The following is an 11,150-nucleotide window of genomic DNA, read 5'->3' on the forward strand; positions in this document are numbered from 1 at the left end:
CGTCAGCCTAGCTCACAGCAACCTCAAACTCCTGGGCTTAAGCGGTCCTACCGTCTCAGCCTCCCGAGTAGCTGGGACTACAGGCATGCACCACCATGCCCGGCTAATTTTTTCTATATATATTTTTGGCTGTCCATATAATTTCTTTCTATTTTTTAGTAGAGATGGGGTCTCGCTCTTGCTCAGGCTGGTCTCGAACTCCTGAGCTCAAACGATCCGCCCACCTCGGCCTCCCAGAGAGCTAGGATTACAGGCGTGAGCCACCGCGCCCGGCCTATCTGTTCATCTGTTGATGGACAATTAGGTTGATTCCAAATCTTGACTATTGCGAATAGTGTGGCAATAAACATGGCAGTGCAGATATCTTTTCAATATACTGAATTCTCCTCCTTTGAGGGATTGCTGGGTCATGTGGTAGTTTTTTGAGGAACATCTGTAGTGTTCACCATAGTAACTGCACTAATTTACGTTCCTACCAATAGTGTATGAGGGTTTCTTTTTCTCCACATCCTCACTAGCATTCATTATTGCCTGTCTTGGTATACTTTAAATGGGTAAATTTTATGGTAGGTGAATTATATCTCAGTATAACTGTTATATTAAAAAAAAATGAACAGAGACTCAGTGACCTGTGAGACAATATCAAATGGTCTAACATATGTTTAATTGGAGTCCCAGAGAAGAAGAGAGAATGGGGCCAAAAAAATATTTAAAGATATGATGTCTAATTTTTTTTCAAATTTGGTGAAAAACATCAACCTACAAATTACATATTGAAAACCTAGAAATTACAGATCACTGAACATAAGCTGGACTAAAAGAGAAAACCACTCTTAAATCCATCATAGTCAAACCACTGAAAACCAAAAAGATAAAGATAATATTTTAAAAGCAACTGAAGCAGGAGTGAGTGGGGTAGAGTGGGGAGGACACATTATATGAAAGGAAGCAATGGTAGAAGTGACGACTGATGAAGACCAAAAGGTATGGGAACAATATATTTTTAAAGTGCTAAAATAAGTATATGGCCAAGCCAGAATTCTTTTCCAGTGAATATAGCCTTGGAAAACAAAGCCAAATAATGACATATTTGTTAAATGAAAGATGTGAGGATTTCTTACCAGGAAACTGCTGTTTGAAAGCTTGAAATCTTGAAATCCTGTGTGCAAATTCCTTAACACTCCTCCCATCAATAGATGGAGTCTAATTCCCCTCTTTTTGAATATGTGCTGGTCTTAATGAATGTCATCTAGCAAATACAATGTATGGAAAGTAACATTATGTGGCTTCCAAGTCTAAGTCATAAAAAGTAATATAGTTTCTACTTGACTTTCTTGGGACACATGCCTTTTGGATCTCTGACCCACCATGTCAGAAGTCTGCCTACCTTGAAGGCACAATGTTGGAGATCATGTGGAGAAGTGGAGATGCTGAAGAACCCAGCTATTTCAAACCCTAGCTTATCGAGTCTTCCCATTTCAGACACAAGACATGTGAGTAAAGAGGACTTTGAGATGGCCCTAGCCTCAGCCACCAGCTGCCATGTCATGAGGATACTCAAGTAGCTTACGGAGAGGCCCAATGGTGAAGGACTAAGGTCTCTAGTGAACAGCAGAATGATAAATTGAAAATGTTCCCCCAAAGTTATCCATATTCTAATTTCTGAAACCTGTTAATATTACTTTATATGGCAAAAAAAAAAAAAAAAAAAGGATTGTGCAGATTTTTCGGATGTGAACTAAGGATCTTGAAACAGGGATATTATCCTGTGTTATCCAAGTAGGCCCCAAATGCAATCACATGTGTTCTTACAAGAGAAAGCAGAGAGAGATTCAAAATGCGTAGAAGAGAAGACAATGTGACCACAGAGGCAGAGATTGGAGTGATGCAAATACAAGCCAAGGGTGGGATGCTGGTAGCAACAGAAGCTGGAAGAGTCAAGGAACGGATTCTTCCCTAGAGCCTCTGGAAGAAGCATGGTCCTACACTTTGATTTTAGTCCAGTGAAACCAATTTTGAACTTCTACCGTCCGGAACTGTGGAAGAATAAATTTCTAATGTCTTAAGCCACCAAGTTTGTGGTAATTTTTTATAGTGGCAAAGGGAAACTAATACAGCCAGTGAGGAACAGAGGCCTGCCAACAACTGCATAAGTGAGGTTGAAAGCAGGTCCTCCTGCTACAGAGGGCTGTCACCCTGCCTGACAGCTTGGCTGTAACCTCATAAGATCCTGAGTCAGAACCACTAAGCCAAGTTCCTCCTGAACTACTGGCTCATAGAAACTGTGAACAACAATACATGGTTGTGGTTGGTTGAAGATACTATGTTTTTGAGTGATTTGTTAATCAATGATACATACTTAGCACACCTTCACCATAAGAAATGTTATAGGAATTTATTTGGGCTGAAGGGACTTGTACCAAATGGAAACATGAACCTACAGGAAGGAATGAAGATCACTGGAGATGCTGAATATATTAGGAACAAGGCAAGGGCATCCACTCTTACTACCTCTATTCAACATTACATTGGAGGTCCTAGACAATGCAATAAGGCAAGAATTAAAAGGAAAAATGAATGGAAAGGCAGAAGTAAAATTGTATTAATAGGTAACAAAATTGTGTACATAAAAATCCTAGGGGAATCTACCAAAAAAAGTACTAAAACTAATAAGTGAATTTACTAAGACCACAGGATATAAGGTCAATATTAAAAAGCCAAACTAACAAAAAATGATGGAAAAATTAAACTAAAAATACAATTTACATAGTAACAAAATCATATAATTTTTTGGAATAAATTTAAGAAAAAATGTACAAGACATCTATGCTGAAAACTACAATCATAGTTGAGAGATATGAAAAACTGTAAATAAATGGAAATACATGCCATGTTCATGGATCAGAAGATTCACCCCAATTTTAAATACGTAGTCAATTCATTCCCAGTCAAAATTTCATAGTCTTTTTTGTAGAAATTGACAAGATGTTCTAAATTTTACATGTAAATCCAAAGGATCTATCATATTAGTAATCTATTCTTACATAACAAATATTTCAAAATGTAGTGACTTAAAAAAACAAACATTTATTATCTCACAGTTTCTGTGGGTTGGGAATCTAAATGTGGCCTAGCTCAGGCTCAGAGTCTCTCATGGGGTTACAGTTAAACTGTCAGCCAGGGCTGAAGGCTCAATGAGGGGGGATGTGCTTTCAAGCTCATGTAGCCGTTGGCAGGATTCAGTTCCTTGTGGCTGGTTGGACTGAGGGCCTCCATTCCTCCAGATATTGGCCAGAGATCTCCCTTGCCACACGGGCCTCTCTCTCAGAGTAAGCAAGTAAGAAACTGAGAGAAAACAATCACAAGAAAAGGCACAATCTTTTTGTAAACTAATCTCAGAAGTAAAATCCCATCACTTTTGACATATTCTATGTTAGAAATGAATCACTAGATCTAATCCACATTCTAGGGTAGGGGATTACACAAGAATCCAGAAGGCAAGAATCACTGGGGAACATCTTAGAGGTTGCCTGCTATACCTAGGATAGCCAAAACTATCTTGGGGGAAAAAAACAATCCACAAAGTTGGAGGACCAACACTATCTGATTTCAAGACTTAATATAAAGCTATAGTAATGAATACAGTGGGGTATTGATATAAAGACAGAAAAATAGCTCACAGAAAGAAAACCCAGAAATAGGCCCATATATATGTGGTAAATTTTTGACAAAGGAGCCAAGGCAATTTAATGTGGAAAAAAATCATTGTCAACAAATGACGCTTGAACAACTGGATAAATATGTGGAAAAAAGAAAATATTAACTCAAGATGGATCATAGATGTAAATGTAAAAGCTGAAACTATAAAACTTCTAGTAGAACATGTAGGAAAATATATTTATGACCTTGGAATAGCAAAGATTTCTTAGAGAGGGCACAGTAGCACCAACCATAGAATTAAAAAATTAGGTAAATTGGACTTTATTAAATAAAAAGTATTTGCTCATCAAAAGACACCACTAAGAAAGTAAAGATAAGCCACAAACTGGGAGAAAATATTTGCAATACATGTATCTGTTCTCACAGGCCCTCACAAGCCCCCTTGTAAGGAGCCAGGCTGGTCTGAGGAGGGCTGAGACCCAGGAGTCTCTCACAGGACCCAGAGTGAGACAGGACTTTCTTCTACCACCACTATCCCTGGATGAAATCATGCGTTTGCAGGGATGAGGAAGAGGTAGGTAGCAAGTTCCTTTTCACTGGACGTATTCAAGTCAGAGTAGATTGATAATACATGAATGTTGTAAGAGAGTGGACTGGACTTTTTTATTGTGGTAAAACGTATGCAGCATAAAATTTGCCATTTTAACCATTTTTAAGTATATAATTCAGAGTATTGATTATGTTCCCTCCAAGTTGTTTTTATTCCTTCATGGCACCTGTCACAGTTTAACAAATAGTTGTGTAATTGTTAATGTCTGTCTTCTCCCCAGGCACGTGAACTCCTTCAGGCAGGGACTTGCTTTGTCTTCTATGATATCTTCTAGTGCTCAGTACAGTGCTTGAGTATTCAACAATAAATAATTCTGAATAAATGAATGTATTCTTACAAAAACAGAAAAAAAAAAAAAAGAAACCAATAAAGAAACCAAAACGTGAAGGGAAAACAACTGTGTTTCTACATCATGGTGGGGAAGTGGGTGGTGGAAATGGTAAAGAATTTAAAAACTAGAAGGCCCCGGATATTCCATATTCTTAAGGATGTCTGTATCTTTTCAGCAACATTCACATTATGGACGTTCTTCCTAGGCTAGCACACTCCGGAGATGGGGAGCTCACTCCCTGTCATCCTTGGAAAGGTTTGTCAGTGAGAACGGCCTTGCTCATGGGGCTTGCAGCAGCCTGCTGTGACTGTCCCACATCGCTGGGTTTTAGGGGGCTCCTTTCTGTACCCAGTCTTTGGGCAAGCAGCACTTGGAGAGGCAGCTGGGAGCCCAGGGTGAGGGTGGTTAATTCAGAGTCTGCCATCCTTCCCTGGGCCAGACAGGACCCCGGGGGCTCCCGTCTCCTGGCCTCCTGCCTCCAGCCCACCCCTAGTTCTGCCGGTATTCATCACTGCCAGCTTTGCCTCCCCTAAACCAGGCTCCTGCTGCTCCCACACCTCCCGGGGCTCCCTCTCCTCCTCCTCTGGCCCTGGCTGCCCACGTGCCTGGCTGCCCTGGTCTGGCCTTGTCAGCCTCGCTAGACCCAGGAGTTAGCCTGGCCCCAACCGGACCAGCCTGATGGCCACCTGTAGCTCCTCCACAGCCACACCTTGGTCAACACAATGCCCCCTGCCGGCTATCCTGGGCATCTACAACCTTTCAAGTCCAGGATGAACCGGACCCCTCTTAGGTTCCTTCCAAGCCCTTCCTCCATAACGGGCTTCTTCAGGCTCAGGGACACTGGTGCTTCTCCCGGACAGAGGGTTTAACAGGGCCAGGCTCCAGGCCCTGGGCATGCTCGGTGGGTACCCTTGATGGATGGCGTGGCAAAGGAAGCAGGATACAGGAAGCAGAGCAGTGCTAGACCCAGGTTCCAGAAAGTTCCGCCTCTCCTGGCCCTGGCCTGGTGGCATCCTCCAGACAACTGCCCATACTACTGGGCTCTAGCCATTAAACTGGTGTGGCACAAAAGGGAATTCATGTGGGTCAGGCCAGGGTGCAAGCTCTCCCCTGGCTCTCAGCCTCCCCCTTCCTCCACCTCCAGCCTAACGTCTGCAACACTGGTGGGGAGATAAGTCCCCCTCAGGCTGTTAAAGGAAGGCAGGCCCGCCTTTGGCCACAAGGTCAGGGCAGGTGGGCAGGCCTGAGGTGGAGCCCTTCCTAGCTGGAGTTGGCCTGGCGGGGTGGGGGTGGGGTGTGGGGGGCAGAGAAGTGGAAAGTTGGCATCGCAGTAGCAGCGGCAGCAGAAGCTATGTCTCTGATTTTAGAACAGTGTTTAACAAGGGCTCAAAGTTCTTTCCTCACAGCAAGGCTGACAGAGGTGTATTTTCCCATTTGACAGGTGGGGAAACTGAGGCTCAGAGATGTCTTACCCTGGGTCACAGAGTAGGTCAGGAGCAGGGCTGGACTGGAACCCAAGGCATGGGCCTTCCAGCCGGCTGCTGAGAGAGTTCCAGGGTGTTGCTATGAGGGTTGCTACACCTATGAGATGTGATCTTGTGCTTTTGAAAGCATTTTCATACACGCATTGATATAATCCACCTAACTTTTCTGTGATGTCAATGAAGTTCAGGCATTTTATCTCCATTTGCACAGAGGATGATATTAGGCTCAGAGAGATTAAACCACTTATCCAAAGTCACTGAGAAAAAAAGTAGTGGAACTGGTACGCCAACTCTGGGTTTTCAGCCCTTCTCTTGCTCTATAGGGTTTATTTACCCTCCCCGAGGGAGTCCTGCCCTGCCCCAGGCTGGGGCTCTGCCCCGGGTTTGGCCACCTCCCTTCAGTGATGTCTGCAAAACAGGCCCAGTGCTCTGTGAGCCTCACTGGACACCCAGTACCCTCTGCTGCCCCTTCTCGCCATGGACCTCCACAAAGCTGGGCTCCTGAGTGCCACTCGGCCCCTCACTCACAGGGGTGGCAAACCTTGGGACCCAGCAGACCTTGTTTTTGTTTTCAGTGGCTCCTCTGGCCCTGGCTGTCCTCCTGCTGGGCTGCCCCTTGTCTGGCCACATTTTGAGGCATGTCTACAAGCGCCTCGTAGGGGCAGGCATGCCCGGCCCTGCTGCTGTCTGAGCCCGTGGCCCAGGGAGGAGGAGAGATGGCAGGACAGTGGTGCCCAGAGCAGATCCTGAATGTGTCCCTGGGTGAGGACGTCAGGCCAGCTTTCCTCCAGGGGGGTGCAGCCCATGTCCAGAGAGGGGCTGAGCCTCTTGCTCTTGGAGGCCTTGCGGGTGAGGAGCCCCTGCTTCTGGGAGGACAGGCGTTCACTCTGACTTAGCAGGGCCCCAGGGAAGGGCCCTGTGTCTCTGAGAAATGTTAACATGGCTCCCTTTCTCATCCATCTTCCTTCCACAAACCTCCAATCAGAACAGGGGCCGTGGTCTCTGTAGCTCAAACACTAAAAAATGGCAATTTCTCCCCATTTCCACAGACCCTGGCATTTAGGCCCTGTCCTTGCCCATTCTACGCTCCAGCCCCCCAGACCTCTCCCGCCCTGAACTTCCTGCCTTGCACCGCCGAGCTGCTCCCCCCGCCCTCGGCTCTGTCTCCACTCTGAAGGCCAAGGCCCCCAATCATCCATGGTCTGGCTCAAGTGCCCCCAGTTAGAAGCCTCTCCCCTCCTCCCCTTGGCTTCTGCCCCTCCTGGGCATCGATCACCCAGACGTCTGGGCCCTGGAGCTCTGTGTGGTGGCTTTCTCCCTGCCTCCTGGCTGGAGAGTCTGGGGCTGGGACTGGGTCCCTTCTTCCCAGGGTCCCCCACTCCTCTGATGGGCTGGGCCTGGGCCAGATGAACATGGGTGAGTACTGAATAATTGAATCCACTTCCTCCGAATCAGACTAGTTGAATATACACAGCGGAAGGGCTTTAGGGAAACTTCAGCCACTGTACTCATGTACAGACTGGGAAGCTACAGCCCAGAGAGGGCCAGAGACTAGCCAAGGTCACACAGCAAGCTGGAGCCAAAACCTCTACCTCCCCCTGAACTTCTCTGTCATTGACCCCCACCCCCACCCCGCCAAGCCAAAGGTCCCCCGAGGAGACAGGGAAACAATCATATTGACTGAAAAATTCTTCCTCCAACCAACTGCAGCCCACAACTCACACTGCTGGGTTGTGACTCGTTCTTCAGTTGAGCCTCTGTTGGCCACGCCGGGGAGCAGACACACAAGGTGGCACTCCAAATGACAAGTTCTTATTCCATCTTAAAGATCATCCAGACCCTTCCCTTCATTTCCCAGGCAAAGAAACCGAGCCGGAGAGGGGCATCTTGCCCGGGTCCACACAGCGGAGTCACACCTAGACGTTGGCCCACAGGCTCAGTGTGCAGAGACCTGACCACCGACCTACCTGGTTTTCACGTTTTCTTGGGTGGCCTCCAGGATCGTGCCCTGTCGGCTGTCCTGTGGGACCTCTCTGCTGTCAAGCATGCTGGGGTCCCTGTGGGAGCAGCTGTATCCAGCTCCAGAACTGCGTGGCATCTGCCTCAGGCGTCCCGAAGAGCTCCGTCACCCACTGTGAGAGGCTGGCCTTGAGCGGGTAGTGGAGACAGGCGGGGGGAGTGACTAGAGTGACCCAAAGAGGCCCATTTCCTCTCTATTTTTAGAAGCAAAAAAAAAAAAAAAAAAAAAAACCCTCTCCTCAGTGGTGAAGTTGCTTAGAATTAAAACTTTCCTTCTCTTTGTGGTTTTGTTCACCCAGGATGAGGAGAATTTCAATGAAGCCAGTGTTCTTTTTGATGCAAATTCGCTCCGGTTCTGCCAGGGGTTTGGGCAATGGGCTCAGGGCTTCTGGGCCCCTAGAAAACCTCCTCACTGGCTTTAACAGGCCGCAGTGGAGCAAAAGGGGCTCTCAGCACAAACCCAGACCCAGATCCTGCGGTGGCTGCTCACGCTGCCTGCCTGCACTCCGCAACCTTGACCCACCGCGAGCTGGACGCAGCCCGGAGAGGGCGTCCGCCCACCCACTCCACCTCCCCCAGGTCCTGCGCTGGAGGCTGGAGGCCTGGGGGCGGCCTCACAGCTCCTGCTCGCACAGGCGGGAAGGAAAGAGACATTCCCAACACTGGGGACTGCGATGTAATTCACAGACGCATTTCCACTGAGGGGATGTGACAGAGAGACCTAGGAACTATCCAGTGACCATCCAGGGACACCTAAATAGAAGCGTGGATCTAGCCCTTCAGCTACAGGAAAGAGGTGTGTGATGGTGGGTTTTCAGGCAGCCGTGAAGAGATGTGGGAGAGTCACAGAGGACAGGGGCTGTCCCTGAATACCAGACAGCTCCCCTTGAGACTGTGCATTTATTCCCTAGGGCTGCCATAACAAAGTACCACGAACTGGGTGGTGTGAAACAACAGAAATGTATTCCCTCACGGTTCTGGAGGCCAGAAGTCCAAGGTCAAGACGTGAGCAAGGCCATACTCCCTCCGAAAGCTCTGGGGAAGGTGCTCTGCCTCTCTCCTGGCTTCTTACGGCCACTGGCGGGCCTTGGTGTTCCTCGGCTTGCAGCTGCGTCACTCCAGCCTCTGCCTCCCTCTTCACACTGTGTCTATCTCGGTCCGTTTTCTGTTGCGATAACAGAATACTTCACACTCAGTAATCTATAAAGAAAATGAATCTATTTCACACAGCTCTGGAGGCTGGAAGTCCAAGAGCACGGTGCTGGCATCTGGTGAGGGCCTTCTCGCTGCGTCACAGCACGGCAGAGGGCATCGCGGGCGAGAGGGAAGAGCAAGGGTGTCAGCTCAGGTCTCTCTTCTTCTTGTAAAGCCTCATAGTGGGGCCCCACGCTGATGACCTTATTAGTATTACCTAATGACCTCCCAGAGGCCCCACCTCTAATCGACGTATGAATTTAGGGATTAAGTTTCCAACACATGAAATTTTGGGGAACACATTCAACCCATAGCAGTCAGTCTACGTGCCTATTTTCTCTTCTTGTAAGGACAGCAGTCATTAGACTGGGGCCCACCCTAATGCCGTATGACCTCATCTTCACCAATTATTAATACATCTGCAAAGACCTTATTTCCAAATAAGGTCACATTCTGAGGCTCTGGGTGGACATGAATTTGGGGCCAGGGGACACCCTCTGATGCAGCAGTAGGTGCTGGTGGGGGTTCCTAGGAAACATCACCAAGAAGGGGAGGTGGGTCCGGCTAGGTCACAGGTGATGCTGCCCTGACCGGTGAAGGCAGGTAACTGAGAAAAAGCAGGGCCGTCTCCTAGCAAATTCAGGACACAGGCCCCGAACGCTGCCTCCTCGGTACTGCTCAAGGTGCACTGGGCAGGAGGCCTGGGGTCTGGCTTCAGGGCCTGAATCTTCCCCTGACCCCCGCCCCTGTGACCTTAGGCAGATCTCCATCCTCATAGGATTCAGTTTTAACTGTCTAGATCACGAGGGTGGTGGCCTGGTGGCTGGCCAAAGTGGCCGCCAGCTCCACCTGGACACAGGAAGGTGTGGGGAGAGCTTAGCTCGTGGGCTGACTGATGAGCCGAGTGGGCCGACACTGTAAGTCGTAAGTCAGTGCAGCCCCGCCCGGGGGGAAACTGAATCAGAGAAAAAGACATAAAATTCTGAGCTTTTAAGTTTGAAAGCCTTGGTCAAGATGAAAGCCTGGAAGGTCTGGAAAGATAGTGAAGAGGCGGGACAAGTTCTTCCTCCCCCAGCCCCCTCTCCCCTCCCACCCCTCAGATGCTCACGGGTCCTGGGAACTGGGGGGGGGTGGGGGTGGGCAGAGAGAGTGTAAAGGGAAGAAAGAATCCCGGGATGGTCTTGAGACATCTCCTTTGGGCAGATCTTCCAGATCAGGGTGGAGATCTGAGGGTAATGGGGACCTGAGGTCACCCACCAAAGTGACAAGGCCCCCAGAGTGCCCAGCGCAGGCTACGGAGGAGAGATGGCTCCAGGGTACTGGGACAAGAAGGCCCGGGCAGCCACCACCTCAGAGCAGGCAGCGAACCGAGGGTCTGGGGGGCACGTGAAGAGGAGTCGGTGGGCTGGTGAAAGAGGCCGGTGGGAACACGGATACCCAGCAGTCACTGCCAGGAGGCTTGGTCCCACCGGGACCAAAGATGCATCTCAGCAGAAGCTTGAGGCCGGACACAGTACTGCAAAGGAAAAGGAGTGGTGGAGTCTGATTCAGTTTGGCTTTTACAATGGCTCATTTCATTTTGAAAAATAGATACAAACAGCATGCCAGTTGTTCTCTGTTTGCCCCCAGATTCCCTCTCCACCCTCTCCTCCGGCTCTGTCCCCAGAGCTGACCTGTGTGAGCGTCACTCGGGCTCCTGGCCTCTGACCTCTGGTTGCGTGAGGCCGATGCAGGCTGCGGCAGGAGAGTAGAGGGTGGATGGAAAGAGAGGCTGGGGTTTTATTCCTCCTGCCCTCCCTGCTGGCCCTTGGGCAGCAGCTCCCGTGGGCAGCCCCTCTCAGCCGGCTCTGCT

The 11,150-nt window shown here is 48.7% G+C and overlaps 1 protein-coding gene across 2 annotated transcripts in view; it reads right to left on the minus strand.

The window, feature by feature from the left end:
• The window catches only part of ACSBG1 (acyl-CoA synthetase bubblegum family member 1), a 54,028-nt gene extending 45,845 nt beyond the window's left edge, over positions 1–8,183 (minus strand). For both annotated transcript variants that reach the window (XM_069481424.1, XM_069481416.1), the window contains exon 1: positions 8,053–8,183. In XM_069481424.1, coding sequence (XP_069337525.1) covers positions 8,053–8,183 — 131 coding nt within the window. The remainder of the gene's footprint in view (positions 1–8,052) is intronic.
• Between the last annotated feature and the right edge of the window lie 2,967 nt (positions 8,184–11,150).

This window comes from Eulemur rufifrons, chromosome 2 (assembly GCF_041146395.1).
Source record: "Eulemur rufifrons isolate Redbay chromosome 2, OSU_ERuf_1, whole genome shotgun sequence".
NCBI classification, from domain to species: domain Eukaryota; kingdom Metazoa; phylum Chordata; class Mammalia; order Primates; family Lemuridae; genus Eulemur; species Eulemur rufifrons.